General features: G+C 39.3%; 1 protein-coding gene across 1 annotated transcript; it reads right to left on the bottom strand.

The window, feature by feature from the left end:
- Positions 1–3,200: 3,200 nt before the first annotated feature.
- LOC128566563 (olfactory receptor 1J2-like) lies at positions 3,201–21,872 on the bottom strand. Its single transcript, XM_053563440.1, has 2 exons — positions 21,376–21,872; positions 3,201–4,143 (listed from the first exon to the last, which is right to left on the bottom strand). Exons 1-2 carry the CDS (start codon positions 21,870–21,872, stop codon positions 3,201–3,203), a joined length of 1,440 nt encoding a protein of 479 aa, XP_053419415.1.

Here is a 21,872-nt window from a genome sequence, read left to right on the forward strand (position 1 = left end):
GGTCTGGTTAACACTGCGTGTGCTAAATAAGCACACATTCTGCTACCTAGAATATGAGTGCTGAGATGGGATTCCTGCCTAGATTTGAGGATGTGGCCTGTAATTTGTACAGGCTGCTGGCTCTGTTCCTCATCTCCCCAAGTCTTGGGGTTAAAGGTGTGAAAGTCATTGGCCTGTGGTGATTGCTGTATCTCTGTCTTTAAACACTGGGGAGAAGAAGTGACTTTTTCAAGAGCACAGAGAAGTGCTCAGAAGTGCTGTACACACACACACTGATAAAGGATAACAAGTGCTACAGGGAGCTACGCTTCAGTTATTTAGCTCCTAGGAGCATGGGTTGGTTTTCCAGCAGCTTCTTTCTAGAAGACCCAGAAACCAGAGTCAGCCTACAACTCCTCTGGTCTGGGATCTCTCACTGCGATCTGAGAGAAGAATCATGAGCCTGGAGCTTACTGTCATCAATTCACCAGCTTCAGAAAGGAAGATGTGAAGACTCAACCTATCAGGAAGAGAACTCAAGGAGACGGGACCTCAGGTTTTTGCTTAGAGACATGGATTAATTACTCAGTTTTTCTCACTGTCTCCAGGACAGATGCCATATGGTGCCTAAACTCTGATATTGACCAGAATTACCTGAGGATCTTGTTAAAGATGCAGATGCCAGCTCTCCCTCCAGAGGTACTCATTCATGAGGTTTGGAGCCAGGTAATTCTGAGGCGAATGATTCTAATAGTAAACCTTGAGGAAAGTCTGTCCTTAAGAAGGGTGTCAGGGCGCATGCCCCATGATTGAAAGCCCAAAAGGAGCTGGATGAAGACTTCCCCTGCCAGATTCCTGTTTTGCCCTACCTAGGGGCAGTTTGAAATATAAAAGGGATTTTCCTCCTAAATGGAAATTCCTTTTTGGTTTGCTCCTTATAAAATTAATTCATGATGGAAATCCAAATAACATGAACATGAAAACAAAGGAGAAAGTCAAAGTACCTCACACTTTCATTATTTACTTTTTATTCTTCTAAAATGACTGTCACTCATAAACATATATGTTTACATGAGTGAGATTTATTTTATCATATTTTGTAGCTTTCTTTTTCTATAATAATTTATTGTGACCATATTTGCATTTCTACTTATATACATATCAATACATACATATGTACTTAATATTTTTAAATTTTTAGTCAATCTCCTATTAAATTCACATAAAAATTTACTGTGACACTTTATTAAAGACCAAGTTATGCCCTGAAATCAAATCTTTTGTTGGTAGGTCATCTGCTCAAGCCCACTTTATTGTCTCCAAAAGCATGAACTATAATGGAATCCACTGTCTTTGCCCCTTAGTCCCTTGTGGTATGCTCTTTTGGAAAGAATTCAACTGTGAAAATGCCTTTGAGAATACATGAACAGTGGAAGTCCAGATTGAACTCTGTGGAGAGGGAGGCAACAAAGCTAGATTGTTTTCACTCCCTCATAGCCTAGGTCAACGGTTATGGAATGAAATTGGATGGATAACAGAGAAAAATTGCTATAGCCATATCCCATATATGTATATCAAATACCAAACTCCTTCACCAGGCAGGAAATTTTCTTCCCTCACACCTCAAACAGATTCTAGTTTAAGCCATCACCACAGGCTTCAATGTCATCCCAGTTACTTGCTGCAGACGAGTTAGCCTTATCTTTATGTATAAAACTAGGTAAATGCATTGCATTTTACATAGGGCAAATGTGGGGGATGAGAAGGGAGGTAAAGATGGCAGTAAAAGTAATGATAACATGGATTGGATTCAAGACAAATGCAATCTCATGGGCTATGTCACAAAATATGGCAAGTTCTATGAGGCCTTTTACAAATGAATGAAATCATGTAAAATTGTTTGATTTCTTGCTGAGAACTCAAGTATCCCTTTGAGGGGGTTTTCTGAAATCATTTAGTACTTTATACCCAATGTACAATTTAATGTGAATTTTGTGTGAAATAATTATTTCAGTTAGTTCAAAAATATGAAAATACGTTTTTTAGATTTGTTATGGAACCTGTGAACATGCCCTAGTCTTCAAGGAACTCTAATTTGGTCATATTTCAAAGGAGGTCAGTATGAAACACTCTTTCATTAAAGATTCAATATAAGAAATACACAATACCAACTATATAGCCCTGGCAAAGAGGGGAGGGGTCTCTGGGGAAGTCTTAGTCTACAGTTCCCTCAATCTTCAGAGTTGTTGTATCATTTTACACCATGGACAGACAGTAATATATTTCCTCTTACATAAGTGGTAGGAAGCTTGGATTTTTTTTTAGTTCAGAAGACCCATAAAGACAAAAAAAAAAAAAATCTACTTAGGCCTCATGAGAAAGAATAGTTATTAATAAAATAGTATGGCTAATTCTTTAGATTCTGTATTATGTTAACGCCTAGGATTATGGGCCAAAAATATATGTGTCCCTGAAAATCTCCTCAAATAAGGGCAACAAAGCTCTCAGCCTTAGCGCCATCTTTCTAGAAACCTCCGCACCATGAGAGCCAAGTGGAGGAAGAAGCAAAGCGCGGGCTGAAGCGCAAAAGGAGAAAGATAAGGCAGAGGTCTAAGTAAACCGGCTGGTTGTGCACGCGGGAAGGCCACAAGAGAAGGAACATGGGATGCCAGAGGCTAAGGAGGCTAGTACAAGCTGCTGGACTGCATGCTACTGTCTGGAACTTGCTCTCAGTGGATCTAAGACCTCATCGCCATCTGATCACCAAGACCACCCCTAAGAGACCCACCTTGTTCACACCAAAACAGTCCTATTGGTCCCTTGCCCTGGACCTGACATCATGGACTGGTTCTGTTCTCGCTTGTGGCTCAGTGTAACCAGTATATAATAAATCATACCTTCTGCTGTTTCAGCTGATGAAGCAAAATAATAATAATAAGGACAACAAAACTGTATATTATTGTATTATTTATGCTCCCCACAAGGTGGAGAAATAAGTAATAAAATTAATTTAGCATTCACAGATAAAAAGCTATTTACAAAGAAAAACATAGTTAATAAGAGAATGAAATGATGGTCAATAAATATTTACCAAATACATCTAACATACCATCATTTGTCATAGGACTTGAGGACATAAAAGGTTTGAGACACATCCAGATGGAAAATAAAATGAATGAGATCAACCAAAATGAGATTCCGATTTTTTAAAAAGTCACATGTCACTGTGAGAAAAATGCTGCTCTACTGCAGAGTTTCCCAAGGGCCTTTTTCATGTCCCTGTTCCTAAGGCTGTAGATAAAAGGGTTCAACATGGGTGTGACCACCGTGTACATGAGAGCCATAATAATGTCCTTGTCAATGGAATTGCTAAATGATGGGAAAAAGTACTGCCCAAATATTGCCCCATAGTACAGAGATACTACACAGAGATGGGACCCACATGTGGACAATGCTTTGAAGATCCCTTTGGTTGAAGGGACCCTCAGGATGGTGGCCCCAATGTAACCATAAGATGCCAGGATACACAAGAATGGCAGAGTAATGACCATCACCCCTACTGTAAACACGACCAGCTCATTGAGGAAGACATCAGAGCAGGACAGCTTGAGCAGGGCAGCGAGGTCACAGAAGAAATGGGGGATGGCATTAGCAGCACAGAAGGACAGCCTGGTCAGGAGAAGGGTGTGGGAGAGGGAGCTGGCACAAGACAGGATCCAGGATAGAGCCACCAATAAGACGCACAGCTCTTCCCTCATGATGGTGGTGTAGTGGAGAGGGTGACAGATGGCAACATATCGGTCATATGCCATTGATGTAATAAGAAAGCTGTCCAGATCAGTAAAAAATATGAAAAAATACATCTGTGCTATGCACCCTGCATAGGGGATGGATTGGTCCTGGGTTTGCATAGTAATTAACATCTTTGGGACAGTGACAGATGAAAAGGAGACATCAGTGAGGGCCAAGTGGCTGAGGAAGAAGTACATGGGGGTGTGGAGGCGAGCGTCCAGCCGGATGAGCAGGATGATGAGCAGGTTCCCCAGCACCGTGGTCAGGTACATGCCCAGGAACAGGAGGAAGAACACGCCCCGCTGCTCTGGCCAGATGGGGAGCCCCAGGAGGAGGAACTCAGACACGCTGCTCTGGTTCTCAGGCCTCATGCTCGTCTCTCTGATGGAGATGAAGAGTGGTTGAGAATATTAGGGACTCTGGAATGATCATTTTTAGAAGTTGATTAAAAAGATATATGTTTATTTCAGAAAGTGGGGACTTAACGTGTTTCTCATATTTTTCACTGTATGTTGGTACATGAGAAAACTAGAAAACTTATTATTGAGTCAAATGGTAATAAGAGGCACAATTTCTTAGTTGCTGTCAAAATAGAATTCTTGCACCTGTGACACTGGGGACTAGAGTGTGGACAAAGGTGTTTCCGCCATTTTATTGCTTCAAGAAGTTTCTGTGGTGAGTAGACCAAATCATTAGTCATGGCACAGCAATTATTAGAAGACCTGACTTCAACATCTGTTGTTAATTTCAGATGACAGGTTGCCTTTCCAAATAAAAAGATGCAAAGAATTGTAGTGCTTAGGGAATAGTCATTAATATGCATGCATTTTTATTTGTTTTAATTAAGTGGAGGTTCCCTAAGAAATTCTGGGTTGTATGATCCATTTTCTCTTCTCTAGCCAGAAATCTTTCTTAAAACCTATATTTTAATATGACTTTCCCTGTCTAAAAATTCTCAAAATATTCTCACTGATCTTTAAGGTAAGTGTAAAACCTTAATATGACTTACAGATCCCTGCAAAACCTGTGTCTTTCTGATTTTCTCATTTTTTTTGGTCTCCCCCTTAACACTTACTGACTTCTCTATTTCAATTTCCCTGAAGGCAGATTTCCATCTAGCGTCATTTAGAGTTCAGGTCACCTTCCTGCTGTCTTCCTGCTGTCATCTTCCATTGGCTGTGGTTTTCCTGTGATCTCACATTGTGATGAGAAGGCAAGTACAGTCTGGCTTCCACAAAATATTTTAGGTAGATTCATTTATCCTTTTTTGTCTACTGCTAACACAGAACAACTTAAGTGACCACTCAATAACATCTAAAATTATATTCAAAATACATGTTTCTAAGTTTTTATTATTATCATAAGGGTACATTCAATCAGGCTACATTGCCTGTATTTGTAAGGTAAAAAGTCCAAGTTGTAGTTGAGTCTTTCACCCAGAACATATGCTTTATATGCCTACATTGTACCCTATATGTAAGAGCTGACCAAATCCCCTTTCCTTTCTTTCCCCCATCCCTTCTTCTTGAATTTAAATTTTTTTTTCCCTTGAGTGGGCCCGTAGTTGTTCATCTACTAGTTTAAAATGAGTATTGAGAACATGGGGTGCCTGCTTTTCCATTCTTGAGATTCTTTACTAAGGAGAATGTTCTTCAATTCTAGCCAGGTAAATACAAAAGATGTAAAGTTTCCATCATATTTACGGCTTAATAGTATTCCCTGGTAAACATACACTATAGTTTATTAATTTATTCATGGGTTGGTGGGCACTTGGATTGTTTCCACAACCTTGTGATTGTGAATTGAGCTGCTATAAACATTCTAGTACAGATGTCCTTATGATAAAATGATTTTTTTTTCTTCTAGGTAGATACTCAGTAATGGGATTGTGGGATCAAATAAGAAGTCTACTCATTTTCTAATTCTTTAACAGTCTAGCTCGCTATCCTGCATAGGCAACATAATAGCATTTATCCCATAATAAATCATAGAGGATCTTGTCAAGGGTTGCCAAAATAAGTGAGATGTTAGTTGTTCCCCAAATTTTCATCACCCTCCTGGGTTCTCTTGTAACATTAAAACACAACACCTGCATGTCAGTTATGGTAAGCAGAATAATGGCCCAAAAGAGAATAGTTCATGTCCTAATCTCCAGAATCTATCAAAATGTTATGGTGCATGAAAAGAGAGAATTCAGATTGCAGATGGAATTAAATTTGTTAATTAGATTACTGTAAAATAGGAGATTATCCTGGATTGTCTTTTTGGTCCAATATAATCATGAGCCCTTAAATGTGAAAGTGGAGGCAGAAGAATCAAAGTCAGAGTCAGACAGATAGCAGAAGATGTCATGCTGCTACCTTAGAATATGGAAGAAGATAAGCTGAGGAACACAAGTGGCCTCTAGAGCTGGAGAAGGCAAGGAAACAGACTCTGCTCTAGAACCTCCGGAAGGAAAGCCAACCTTTTGGTTAACCCAGTGAGGTCCAGGTCAGACTTCTGGACCTCCAGAACTGGAAGATTATAAATTTGTGGGGTATTTTTAAACCACTGAGTTTGTGAAATTGTCAGAGCAATACTAGAAAAAGATTTATCAGCATTGGAAAGACTTTACTATATCCAAATATTCTGGTTACCTAGTTACCAGGAGGCAATAAAACCCATGTGTCCTTTCCCAACTTTCACCTTTCATAAAAAGCAAATCAATTACTAAGCATCTACCAAGAAGAAAAAAAATCATTTTACCAAAGGACATTTCCACTAGATTGTTTATCACAGCTCAATTTACAATGGCCCAAATGTGGAAACAACCTAAGCGTCCACCAAACTAGGAATGGATGAACAAACTGTGGTATATGTATAATATGGAATACTATTCAGCCATAAAAAGATGGAGACTTTACATCTTTTGTATTAACCAGGATGGAGTTGAATCACATTCCTCTTAGCAATGTATCACAAGAATGGAAAGCAAGTATCCAATGTACTCAGTACCAATATGAAGCCAGTAGGTGATCTAATACACACCCACACAAGAGAAAAACTCAGTTCAATTCAAGTTGAGGGGAGGGAGTGGGGAGGAGGAGGAATTGGTGTGCTCCTACTTAATGGGCACAATGTAAGGGTACATGGCACACCTCTTGGGTGAGGGACTCTAACAAATGCAAACATTGTAACCTAGCTGTTTGTAACCTCACATTAATCTGAATTTTTTTAAAACAATCAATCACTCAACACAGCTAATGTCTACCTAATAAGTGGAGAAATGTAATGTATCTCATTAGAAACATTTGTCATTAATTATAGAGGAGACTCTAATCCACACCTTCTCCTACAAAATTTTAATATTATCCTTTTCTTTAATAAGAACAAGTAGACAAGGGCGGTGCCTGTGGCTTAATGAGTAGGGTGCCGGCCCAACATACCGAGGGTGGCAGGTTTGAACCCGGCCCCGGCCAAACTGCAACAAAAAATAGCCAATATTGTGGCAGGCACCCATAGTCCCAGCTACTTGGGAGGCTGAAGCAAGAGAATCACCTAAGTCCAAGATCTGGAGGTTGCTGTGAGCTGTAAGGCAATGGCACTCTACCACCGAGGGTGAGAAAGTGAGACTCTGTCTCTAAAAAAAAAAAAAAAATTAGGTAGACAGATGGAGAGGCCTCTTGCCCATTAATATAACATAGGGTTCTAGCCAACAGAAACAATCCAGCAGAAGAAAACAAACTGGCGACAGGCTTCAAATCTTACAATTTTTAAATATGACTGCATAGACCTTGTCCCAATTCCCAAAGTTTTCCTAACTCTGACATACATATTGAGATGGGTCAGTAAACACAAAGTTAAAAGTGCTGGCTCAAATCTCCTCCATTTTGTACTGGAGAAGTAAGGCATTTTCTCTCTCTCTCTCTCTCTCTCTCTCTCTCTCTCTCTCTCTCTCTCAAAGTCACTGTGGAACTAGAGAAAAATCCACAGGTTTTGGAATAAGAAAGATTGGGCTCATAATCATAGTTTCATTGTGGCATGTTTGTTCTGTAGCAGATTTCTTAACTTTTGTGAATCTCAGAAAGACGTGAGATGAGATGACACAAGCAGAGTCTGTAGTACCTTGACTTGCAGAGTGCTCGGTAAATGTTGGTTCCCTTCCTGCTTCAATTAAAGACAAAATAAAATATACCCAAAGAAGCAGCAGAGGAATTGACATTCTTTTGCGCACAGAAGAAAAGGGTCCATATTAATTCCTTTGCTGGGTTTTAGTTCCTCAGACAAACATGTAGAATTCAATGTAGAAATTCCTGGCAAAAACCTAGAGGGCAAACAAGAAGCAGAAATCTAGAACACGTAGCGAACATGGGTAAATGATCATTCCACTAGTGGCTTATCATTCAGGCAGATGAGGAACAGACAGGGACTCCTTACCAGAAAGGGAAACCAAACAGGAAACTCAGGAGAGAGGCTTGTTCTTGCAGGAATAGCTCATGTTCTGGCTCCAGCAGCTGAGTGTGATGCCTGTATCCAGACTTATTTGGGGATGAGGAGGATGAAGCACCAACTGTGGGTCCATCAGTAGCCTGCCAGGACTCAAAGCCAAAGGCAGGGAGGTAACTGTGTCTGCAGCAAGATGTAAAGAAATGACTTTGCCTACCCTGCTCCCAGCCTCCTACACCTTTCCTCCTTCAGTGACCCTTCTCCATCTTTCTTTTCAGCTTCAGGTACCCTCCTACTGCTCTAGAGGTTAGGACTTATCTAAATATATCCTACACAGGGAGACGTGAGCAACTAAATAAGTGAACTTTGGAGGGATATTTGTCCTCAGAAGTCACATGCATTCATTCAACAACTGGACCCTTGAAACCCACCACACAGAAGGCACTGTATTGGAGTGTTGTCCTGAATACTGTTTGTCATCACGTAAAAAGTGATCCCTAATGTTAGCAGTTGGAGAAATTTATAGCCAATGAGGAGACATCTGGGGGAGTGTAAGAGACTCTCCCTAAACTCCTGTTTGAAACATCTACACAAGTTTGAAATGCTTGGATTCTGTGCTGTTCAGATTCTATGTCAGGATTCAAGGCAGAAGAACTGTATCCCTGTTCTATTCTCTTCACCCACTCTTCTCACTTTTTCCTTCTTTCTCTCATTCTGTCATCCTGTTTCTCCCTAAACTTATATTTCTCTCATTCATTTTTTCCTTCCTTCTCACTCAGTCCTCACTCTTCTGTCTCTACACTTGCATTCTTCCATCACTTTCTTCTCTCTCTCTATTTTTTACTCTCTCTCCTTCCCCATGCCAAATTTTACCATCTGATTCTTCTTTATCTATTGAGAATCCCATCTATTGCTGAGGCAAAAAAAAAAAAAATACTCATTTCATTCCCAATACTGACCTTGCCTGAATTTATAGTCTGATGTTTGGTGAGTAAGTTTCTCTTAAGCTCCTCTTGATGGGACCTAAAATTCAGCTTCCAAGGTCCCAGACACTTCTCAGGAATCAGAAAGAGAAGCCACAAGCTCTAACTCTCATCCTGGGGTTTGCCAGCCCCCGATATATGAATGGAAGAGAATAACTAGCCAAGCAGAGGCCCCTAGTGAGTAGGGAGTAGAACCTGTAATTTACAGGGTTTTAATTTAAAGACAACCATCAAAGGGGAATTGATTGCCCAAGGTTCCCTCAATTCCTCTAAGAAAGGTGTCCTTTAGGAGGATAATCATCCTGGCAACCTCAGATGATGAGCCCACAGAGAAGGATCTCAAGGCATCCTCAGTCTTCCTTCTGTTCTGCCCTCTGCTGTCCCTGACTTAGTTACCCTTGGGCATGGGATAAACCTCAGGGAAGTTGAAAATCACAGTACTGGCTGCACCCACGTCTAAATAGAAAGCCATGTGACTGGATGGCCTCTGGGAATTTAGGTAGAGCCATTTCCCACTCAAAGAGATCATGTTGGACACTACCCACTAGGTAGCCCAAAGGAAGCGTATCTGTGTTTCTTCTCTGTGGTGACCATTATGAAATGCAAAAGGGGAAGAGGCAAGACATAGACCCATTTTTTGAGATTCTATTGTTTTGTGAATGAACTTAGGCATGGTTCTATCAAAAAAAGAAAATAGTTTCCAAGGAAAAAAAGGAAGAGGAGGGAAGAAGGAAAAGGGTAGAAAAGGAAAACCAAACAAACAAACAAACAAAAAAAAAAACCACAAAGAAAACAAAATAGCCAATAGAAAAAAAAAAAGTTGACACACAAAATTCAGAATTGAAAAACTCAAAATTGAAAAGCTTCAGGGTCCAGGAAGCTGATCTTTTGAAGAAAACAGTTATTTATTGTGCTATTTGTGATTCTTAAGGGTAAACAACTATTTATAGCTTGAGGTAATGTCTGAGGGTTTATTTGGCCTTTTTGATATCTCAGTTTAAGAGAAGGTAGACATAGCAAAGCTTATGCAATGGTTTGAATATATGTCCCCTCCAAAACTTATGTTGAAACTTAATCCTCAAAATGAGAGATTTGAGAGGTGAGGCCCTGAAGAGGTGATTGGGTTGACTGGATTAATTCCTTCATGTTTAATAGGTTATTATGGTAGTAGGGATGGTGGCTTTGTGAGAAGGGGAAGAGGGACTTGAGTTACACACTCAGCCCCTCACCCTGTGATGCCATGAGAGGCGTTGGGACTCCACAGAAAGTCCCCACTGGCAAGAAGGCCCTCACCAGATACAACCTCTTGACTTCAGACTTCTCAGCTTCTAGAATCGTTAATAATAAACTCCTTTTCTTTGTAAATTCTCCATTCTCAATTATTCAATTATAACAACAGAAAATGGACTAAGACCTCCTTTATCTTGCAGGCTTAGCAAGTCTGGAGAGCAAAAGTAAATTTCAGCAACAGGTAGCCTGGTCCCCAAGTCATCTAACCATGTGGCCTTGATGTCTTTGCCGCAGCTCACACCTAGGGTTTCATGAGGCATTCTATGCAACAAATTGAAGAAGGGGGGAAAGAATTCCTGACCTTGGTTTATCTTTAATCCTTGTGAAGATGGATTGGCTACATGTGTTTTTGGATGCTGAAAATCGACTCCCATTCCACTTTAATCTGATCAGGGTCACTCTGAAGGGCTGTGGTAGAGGGTAGAGGAAAATCCTCCCTGCTAGAAAGCTTATGCCCAGAAAACGTGGTGCTATATTTGTGTAAATGGCCTGAGGGGAGAGTGTGGGTGGATTCCTTGTTGGTGGTGAACAGTTTATTTGGTGTTCAGGGACCTAGAGAGATTAAGAATGGAAGTTATGCAATCTTCTTATGGATGAGTAAATGAATGAATAAATTATTGAAAGAAATGGTGAGTAAAATGCTATATCCTCCACTTAATTTTGCATTTTGTCTTTATTTTTGCCAACCCAAAAAGAGCAGGTTTCTGAAAATTTCGCTCTCATTTTTATATTCAAAGAATATATTTTGAGCCCTGAGGATGTGCCAGCTACCATTATGCATCATCTGATCCCAAAAGTTGCTGTGTTTATCAAGGAAACTCTTTTCCTTGATAGGTGTTTCTATTCCTCCAGGGACTAGTAGAAACTCCCTTCCCAGTCCCAAGTTGAATATGGGAAGGAAGAAATCTATATGATACAAGGCCCCCCAGTATAAGGAAGTAATGGTGGTACTTGGAAACTAGACTTTGGGTTTGAAGTTTATGTGTTTGTGTTTGAATATTCATTTGTCCATTTTCTTTTGAGAAAAGAACCTCAAAACCTCAACCTCATAAAATGGAAAAATACTATCTCTGTTACAAATTACTGTGATAGATAAGCTCATAGATGTGAAAGTTCTTCATAAATACATGAATCTGTAAGTAATAGAAGTTCTTATTTATATTCCCAAAGGCATTGACCATCTTTCGTATCTGACAAGGACACACCTTCACTGGGAACTTTAAGGGAAATACATTAATTATTCTCTAATTGTATCTAACCAGAAACTTGTGGCATCCAGGTTCCCAGCCTGGCTGGTAAAGGGAGATAGCCTTGTGTTGAAGCTGATGAAAAAAGAAATTGTGCCTCTTCCCTACTTCGGGGTTGAGCTCATAACTTTTCTCCCTGTCCCAGGTTTAAGACATTGGGAAAGAAAATGAAAACTTAATTCACACAAACAGAGCTTGCAAACTCCACTAAGCAATGTGTGTGTGAGAGAGAGAGAAAAAAAAAAATATCTTGCAGGTGAATACACTTGTGCCAGGTACTTTATATAAATTTCTTGTATCATATCAAATAACTTCAGTGAACATAATTGTTGCTATTCCTCGGGGTTTTCATCCTCCTCTTATACAGTTTTGCCAAGTGATCTGGCCTTCATTCTATCAGTGAGCACATCCTTCCACCTTTAAAAAAATAATAATTTTACCAGACATGGTAGCTCACACCTGTAATCTTAGCACTGTGTGAAGCTAAGGTGGCTGGATTGCTGGAGCTCAGGAGTTTAAGACCAGCCTGATAGAGAGTAAGAGCCCATCTCTGCTAAGAAAAAAAAAAAAAAAAAATAGAAAAAACTACCCAGGCATTGTGGCATGCATCTGTGGTCCCAGCCAGTTAAGAGACTGAAGCAAGAGAATCCCTTGAGCCTGAGCATTTGAGGTTGCTGTGAGCTAAGATGCCACAGCACTCTACCCAGGGCAACAAGAGACTCTGACTCAAAAAGAAATAATAATAATCAGGCGGCATCTGTGGCTCAGTGGGTGGGGCTCTGACCCCATGTACCGAGGGTGGCAGGTTCGGCCCAGCCCTGGCCAAACTGCAAGAAGGAAGTGGCCAGGCATTGTGGTGGGCACCTGAGGTCCCAGCTGCTTGGGAGGCTGAGGCAAGAGAATCACCTAGGCCCGGGAGCTGGAGGTTGCTGTGAGCTGTGTGACACCATGGCACTCTACCGAGGGCAACAAAGTGAGACTCTGTCTGTACAAAAAGGAAAAAAAATTTTTTTAATTAAAATATATAATAAAAGAAATAATAATAATCTTCATGTCCACTGATAGTTCTAAATTATACTATTAATACATACAATTTCCTATTATGTCCTCTAAAATGTTATGTTTTTCATAAACTCGTTTTATTGACTATATAATATTACTTCCAATGGCTGAGTACCAGAGTTGCCTTAACCTTCCCTTTATTGATGAGAATTAAATAAAGACACTGGCCAGGGTCATATTTACTTTAGTCCTGAACCACTGAAAAATTCACTTTATGGGCAACTGTCTCTGTGAGCCCAGTAACTGGTATCTTAGTCTCTGTGTTCACTTCTGATCACCTGATGAAAGACTGATGCAACACATCTACCCAAAGGCTTTGGGGAAATTATAGACTTCACCTTCTCGTTAATGAGAAGTATGTATTTCAATGTCTCTTTTCCATCAAATCATGTTCTCACAGAGGCAATGTAACATAGTGATTAGGAGCACACATTTCAAATCAGACAACCCTGGGATTGAATGACCTCTCTATAATTTTCATAATGTATGATTTTAGACAAATTATTTATGCTCTGTCAGCCCTAGTTTCCAAATGATGAAATAAGAATAATACTGCTTTTGTGATTCTGTTGGGCTGATAAGATATAGGTTACATGTCACAGAAGCTGGCCTATTATTATTGAGGAAGATCGTTCCCTTGTTCTGCCATCCAAACTTGTGCGCCTCGGCCATACCTTCTATGTGAGAGTGTTGATCATATGGCTCTCTCTTCCAGAGCCATAAGCCTAATCTCTGGTTGGAAACTTAAAGTTCTTTTTTGCTTGTTGAAAGAATTTCAGATATCAGCAACCTATTGAGGGTGGGGTCTTGGGCAGAGGTACGGAAGTTGTAGTTCTGGAAATCACACTACACAGGTGTAGTTTTGCATGTCCTTGGAAAACAACACAAACCCAGATAATCTGAAGAATGTAAAAAAAAAATGAAAGAGAAGGTTCTACCACTCATTTTCCACAATCCATGAAGATTCTCGGATCAGGTTTTGATAAGGTGCTAGAATTTGTGCAGAAAGCCTAATCGTCTAGGATTATGTAGCAAACTACCTTTCATCAATGTATGGGAGACCCAATGATAAAGTGTTCATAAACATTCCAGAATTTGGCTTCCAAATACATGGAGCCAGTTATCTACTGTAGTCACTGAAAGATCACGTTATGCGAATTTTTATCTATTGGATTAAGTTGGTTCCTAATAACACTCTTCCTTCACTCAGGTGCTGTGGGACAGGGAGGGGGTGACCAGGACTGCTGGTACATGGCTGATACTTTGAATCCAGTTGAGAAAGTGATGAATTGCTAAGTCATGGAAAAATCCCAAGTGCCCATCAATCCACGAATGGATTAATAAATTGTGGTACATGTACACCATGGAATATTATGCAGCCTTAAAGAAAGATGGAGACTTTACCTCTTTCATGTTTACATGGATGGAGCTGGAACATATTCTTCTTAGTAAAGTATCTCAAGAATGGAAGAAAAAGTATCCAATGTACTCAGCCCTACTATGAAACTAATTTATGGCTTTCATATGAAAGCTATAACCCAGTTATAACCTAAGAAAATGGGGAAGGGGGAAAGGGAGGGGAGGGAGGAGGGAGGATGGGCAGAGGGAGGGTGATTGGCGGGATTATACCTGCGGTGCATCTTACAAGGGTACATGTGAAACTTAGTAAATGTAGAATATAATTGTCTTAACACAATGACTAAGAAAATGCCAGGAAGGCTATGTTAAGCAGTGTGATGAAAATGTGTCAAACGGTCTATAAAACCAGTGTGTGGTGCCCCATGATCACATTGATGTACACAGCTATGATTTAATATTAATTAAAAAAAAAAGAAAGTGATGATGGAACTTCTGGACACTATCTTCTTCAACTGCTTCTTTCCTTTTCCTCGTGTTGGATAGTACACAACTAGGTAGGAATGAACGGAAGAAATCTTTGCCCCTTGCTCAAATGGGAGAGAATTTGGGGGGCATGGATTCTGTGCTTCATTATAACATCTTTATGTTAATAACTTCCTTAGATTTGATTAGATGGCCTAAAAACAAGAGAGTTTGTCTTTATCACAGGTTGATGGGATAATCCACCCATTGGCTTTATAGATTGGCCAAAGTAATACCATTAAACTGAATAGTAAAAATTATTTTAATTGCTGGTGGGAAAACCCAGGAGTAAGAGAACCTTGGAAATTAATGGGGGGAAAAAGAGGGACAATGGCCTCCTTATATTGATTATTCCATGAAGTCATTCTTTTTAATATGTAAACATTACCCAGGAAGTACAGTGCACTGATCACCCTGATAACGCCTTATTATGAATTGAATTTACCTCGATGAATTTTTCCTAAGTTTGACATCCTGGTTGCTAGTGAATAAGCATGCTTCACTCTCCATCCTCAACCTCACCCTTTTCAATCAAGAACATTTCCTAGGGACTGTGAGTTCAGAAGCATTTATTAATTTTTTGTTTGTGTTTTCCATTTTTTAAATTTAATTTTTATTAAATCATAACTGTATACATTTATGGGGTACAATGTGATGATTTGATATACAATGTGGAGTGCTTAAAGCAAACTGATTAATATAACCATCATCTCATTTACTTGTCTTTTTGTAGTAAGACATTTATAATATATGCCTAATTGTTTTTAAATGTACCCTTGCATTGTGCACCATTAGGTGAGATCCCATCAAATACCTTCCACCACTCTCCCTCCTCCCTCCCCTCTCCCACCTCTCCGCTCCTTCTCTCTGAATTATATTTGTGTTTTATCATTTGTATGAATGTGTAAGTGATCATAATTGGTTTCATAATGGTATTGTGTACATTGGATACTTTCTTTCCCATTCTCGAGATACTTTACACTAAGAGTATGTTCCAGCTCCATCCAGGTAAACATAAAAGATGTAAAGTCTCCATCTTTGCAGAAGCATTTATTTTTTATTTAGAGAACTATCTTAATTATTTAGTGTTTCAAAAATAAAGTCAAACATACTACCTCAAGTACTCATCATTCAGACTTAACAAATATTGACATGTTGCCACATTGTTTCTGACCTTTAAAATGAACAACCAGGATGATACTGGCACAGCCAAAGTTGCAGCCCACATATTCTCTTTTACTACCTTCGTCTCTATGTTTAAACCCAATAAGAACAATTTTAATACCTTTTAAATACTTTTTATATGTACATAAACACTTTTTATATGTACATATATATACATAAATAGGGTAGAATATAGTTCAGTATTTTAATTGATATGTCATACTATAAGCATAATTTTGCATTTAACACAAAATTAATTCTAAAGATTTACCCATGTAGACACTTGCAGTATAGAGTTTATTCCTTTTTACTGCAGAATAGAATTATATGAATAAATATCTGTTTACCTATTTCTTGATTATTGAGGAATTTTTTCCTTATTACAAAGCTGCCAATTATAATGTGGATTTTTTCTGTGAAAAATTATGAAAATTTTTCTACAGTATAGATGGAGAAAAATTACTACATCAAGAGAACATAAATCTTCAGCTTTATAAGAAATATTTAATAGATGAAGCAATTTAAATACTTTAAACAGGTAAGCAATTTAAATAGATGAAGCTACATATTTATTTATTTTTATTCTTAAATGATACCTAATAATTGTATGTATTTATCGGGTATACTGTTCTGTTTTGATACATGTTTTTGTTATTATGCCTAATAATTGTACGTATTTATCAGGTATAATGTTCTGTTTGATACATGTATTTATTGGGTATAATATTCTATTTTGATATATAATAATCAAATCAGAATATTTTGCATATTTATTACTTCATATCTTTATCTTTTCTTTGTGATGAGAACCTTGCCTACCTTAGATTTGAGGATGTGCCCTCTAATTTGTGAACGCTGCTGGCTCTGTTCCTCATCTCCCCAAGGACAAATTCCTGGAGTCATTCTACCTCCCTAGATTCAATCAGGAAAAAATGTAACTCTTGAACAGACCAATACCAAGCACTAAAATTAAAACAACAATAAAAATCTTTCACCAAAAATTAGTTCCGGGACAGATGGTTTCACACCATAATTCTACCAAACCTCAAAGAAGGCAAGTCCATATTGCAAAATCTATTCCAAAACATTAAGAAGAAAGGAGTCTGCCCCAGCTTCTATGAAGCAAACATCACCCTGATACCCAAGCCAGGAAAATACAACTAAAATATAAAATTACAAACCAATATCATTAATGAATATTGATGCAAAAATGCTCAATAAAATCTTAGCAAACAGAATTCAGTTACACATCAAAAATATAATCTGTCACGACCGGTGGGTTTCATCCAAGGGATGCAAGACTGGTTCAAGATATGCATTATTTATAAACGTAACAAATTACATAAACAGAAGTAAAAACAAAGACCATGTGATCCTCTCAATAGATACAGAAAAAGCATTTGACAGAATACGCCATCCTTTTCTGGTAAGAATATTTACAAAAATATATATAGATGGGACACTTCTTAAACTGATAGAAATCATCTGTGACAAACCCACAGCCAACTTTACATTGAACAGAAAAAAAAACTGAAAGCATTCTCGCTTAGGACTGGAATCAGATGAGGATGTCCACTATCATCATGACTATTCAATATAGTGCTACAAGTCCTAGCCAATGCAATTGGACAAGAGAAGGATATCAAGGGTATCCAAATGGAGACAGAGGAGGTCAAACTATTGCTCTTTCTTTCTTTTTTTTTTTATTGTTGGGGATTCATTGAGGGTACAATAAGCCAGGTTACACTGATTGCATTTGTTAGGTAAAGTCCCTCTTGCAATCATGTCTTGCCCCCAGAAGGTGTGGCATGCACCAAGGCCCCGCTCCCCTCCCTCCTTCCCTCTCTCTGCTTTTCCTTCCCCCACCATGACCTTAATTGTCATTAATTGTCCTCATATCAAAATTGAGTACATTGCTCTTTCTTAATGATGTAATCTTGTACCTAGAAAACCCCAAGAACTCAACCATGAGACTCCTAGGATTGATAAAGAAATACAGCAATATATTAGGATATAAAGTCAACATATACAAACCCATAGCCTCTGTATATGCCAATAGAAGTCCAGCTGAGAATCAAATCAAAGATATAATGTCCTCCACATAGCATCAAAGAAAATTAAAAACCTTGGAATATATTTAACAAAGGATATAAAAGATCTCTACAGAGAGAATTATGAAACACTGAGAAATGAAATAGCAGAGGATGTTAACAGACAGAAGAATGTATCATGCTCATGGCTTGGAAGAATCAACATTTTTAAAATGTCTACACTATCTGCAGCTGCTTACAGTGTGGGCAACACCAGGCATCATCTGGGGCAAGCCATTCCTCTTTGGTGTAGAGTTGGAAACACTGGGATAAAGTGCAGGTTTGAGGCTGATGATGCTCTCTTTGCAGACGGACACTTTCTGCATCTGGGATATATTCATCTTTGGTATTTCCAAACAAGAAGTCTTTTGTCTCCTTGTCCCATTCTACTACAAATTTCACATGAACAGTACCACCTGGTCCACAAGATTTTAATGCCCTTTCTACTGTCGGGTGGCGCAAAGGTTGCTCCTCCTGGGGTAGCAAATATGTTATTCCCACAACACTGACCACACGCAAACTAAATGGAAGTATCATGTTAAGCCTGTGGACTCTGCCTGATGTGCTTATTATACATCTAAAGAGATTTCGACAGGAAGGAGACAGGCGTATGAAACTTCAGACAATGGTCAAGTTCCCCTTGACTGGCCTGGACATGACACCTCATGTGGTTAAGAGAAGCCAAAGCAGCTGGAGTTTGCCATCCCACTGGTCCCTGTAGAGACGGCCCTATGGACCCGGGAGGGACCCTGAGGACTACATCTATGACCTATATGCTGTGTGCAATCATCATGGAACCATGCAAGGGGGGCACTACACAGGTCTGCAGTATGAGAGGCCGCGTGTCTGTGCTGGTGAGTCCTTCACATGGGTTTGCTTGTGACAGAATGAGTTGGCTTTAGAGCCTCACTTTCCCTTCCAGGGGGCAGCATGCCAACTGTGAAGGCAGTTTCCATCCTCTGGATCTCTGTCCAAGAGCAAATAAACTAAAATGCTTCCTCTTAAAAAAAAAAATATGTCTATACTATCTAAAGCAATATACACATTTAATGCAATCCCCATTAAATATCAACATCATGCTTTAAAGGTCTTGAAAAAATCATTCTATGTATTGTATTGAACCATAAAACAACCCTGAATAGCCAATGCAATTCTACAAAATAAGAACAAATCTGGTGACATCACTTTACCAGACTTCAGACTATGCTACCAGTCTATAGTGATCAAAACAGCATGGTAATGGCATAAAAATAGAGACATAGATCTACGGAACAGAATAGATTCTAGAGATGAAACTAGCTTCATATTGCCATCTGATCTTTGATAAAGCAAACAAAAGCATTACACTGGGGAAAAGAATCCCTATTCAATAAATGGCCCTGGGAGAACTGGTTAGTACATGTAAAAGACTAAAACTGTACTCAGACTTCTCACCACTTACAAAAATTAACTCAAGGTGGATAAAAGATTTAAATCTAAGACATGAAACTATAAACTCCCCCCCAAAAAAAGGTGTGAGTAAAACTGTTAATCTTATTGGCCTAGGGAAAGAATTTATGAAGAAGACCCCAATGGCAATTGTGGCAACAACAAAAATAAACAAATGGGACTTTATCAAGTTAAAAAGCTTCTGCACAGCTAAGAACACAATCAGCAGAGAGACAAGACACCTGCAGAATGGGAGAAGATATTTGCATGCTACATATCTGATAAAAGTCTAATAACCAGAATCTATAAAGAACACAAGCTAGTCAACAAGAAAAGAGCAAACAACCCCATTAAAAACTGGGCAAGAGACATGAACAGAATCTTTTCACATGAGGACAGATGAATGGCCAACAAACACATGAAAAAATGCTCATTGTCCCTATCAAATGCTCATTGATCAGAAAAATTCAAATCAGAAGCACTCTGAATTATCAGAATTTAACAAGAAAATATTGACTAAGTATATCCACCTTGCGATCATTTGTCTTAGGGCTTGATGACGTAAAAGGTTTTGAGACAAATGGAAACTAACTTCAGAGAGAATGGCTCATACTACAAGGTCCCAAAGCAAAAATGCTGATGTGGGTGCGGAGGGAAGGGAGCCTTCATTCACCATTGTTGAGAATGGAAACTAGTACAGCTTCTGCGGAAATAAATATGGAGATTTCTTAAAGAACTAAATGCAGACCTACTATTTGATTCTTAAGTACCGTTACTAGGTATCTACCAAAAAGACAAAAAGACATTTTACTATAAGAACATTTGCACTCTAATGTTTATAGCAGCACAGTTCACAATTACAAAGATGTGGAAACAACCAAGGTACCCTTCAACATATGAATGGATTAATAACTTGCAGCATATGTATGCCATGGAATATTATTCAGCCATAAAAAATGGAGATTTTTTTATCTTTTTTAAAAACTTGGATGGATTTGGAGAATATTCTCCTAAGCAAAGTTATCATAAGAACGGAAAAACAGGGCAGCACCTATGGCTCAAAGGGGTAGGGCGCCGACCCCATATGCTGGAGGTGGTGGATTCAAACCCAGCCTCAGCCAAAAAAAAAAGAACGGAAAAACAAGCATCACATGTACTCAGTACTAAATTGGAACTAGTAGATTAACATGCTTACATGAGAAAAACACTCATTTCAAGTAGGGGACTGAGAAAGAAAAGGGTGGATCAATTCCCACACCGCCACTACATTGCATGGTTATACTGCACACATCCTGGGTAAGGGGCACAACTCTAATTCAGACTTCTTCTTACAAAAACAAACTATATAATCTAATTGTATGTACCCCCATATAAATCTTAAATTTAAAAAAAAAGCTGTTTACAAAGAAAAACATTGTTAATAAGAGAATGAAATTCTACTCAACAAGTAAATATTGACCAAGTATATCCAACATGGGACCATTTGTCTTAGGGCTTGAGGACATAAAAGGTTTTGAGACATGTTCAAATGGAAAATCAAATAAATGAAATCAGCCACAGTGAGATTCTGATTTTTTTTTAACCTGATGTCACTGTGATAAAAATATTCCCCTATTGCAGAGTTTCCCAAGGGCCTCTTTCATGTCCCTGTTCCTAAGGCTATAGAGAAAGGGATTCAACATGGGTATGACCACTGTATATATGAGAGCAACAATGATGTCCTTATTTATGGAATTGCTTAATATTGAAAAAAGGTACTGCCCAAATATTGCCCCATAGTACAGAGACACTACACAGAGATGGGACCCACACGTGGACAAGGCTTTGCAGATCCCTTTGGTTGAAGGAGCCCTCAGGATGGTGGCCCCAATGTAACCATAAGATACCAGGATACACAAGAATGGCAGAGTAATGACCACCACCCCTACTGTAAACACGACCAGCTCATTGAGGAAGACGTCTGAGCAGGACAGCTTGAGCAGGGCAGCGAGGTCACAGAAGAAATGGGGGATGGCATTAGCAGCACAGAAGGACAGCCTGGTCAGGAGAAGGGTGTGGGAGAGGGAGCTGGCACAAGACAGGATCCAGGATAGAGCCACTAATAAGACGCACAGCTCTTCCCTCATGATGGTGGTGTAGTGGAGAGGGTGGCAGATGGCAACATATCGGTCATATGCCATTGACGTAATAAGGAAACTGTCTAGGTCAGCAAAGAATATAAAAAAATATGTTTGCACAATGCACCCTGCATAGGGGATGGATTGGTCCTGGGTGTACATAGTAATTAACATCTTTGGGACAGTGACAGATGAAAAAGAGACATCAGTGAGGGCCAAGTGGCTGAGGAAGAAGTACATGGGGGTGTGGAGGCGAGCGTCCAGCCGGATGAGCAGGATGATGAGCAGGTTCCCCAGCACCGTGGTCAGGTACATGCCCAGGAACAGGAGGAAGAACACGCCCCACTGCTCTGACCAGATGGGGAGCCCCAGGAGGAGGAACTCGGACACGCTGCTCTGGTTCTCAGGCCTCAT

Source organism: Nycticebus coucang, chromosome 2, assembly GCF_027406575.1.
Source record: "Nycticebus coucang isolate mNycCou1 chromosome 2, mNycCou1.pri, whole genome shotgun sequence".
Classification (NCBI taxonomy): domain Eukaryota; kingdom Metazoa; phylum Chordata; class Mammalia; order Primates; family Lorisidae; genus Nycticebus; species Nycticebus coucang.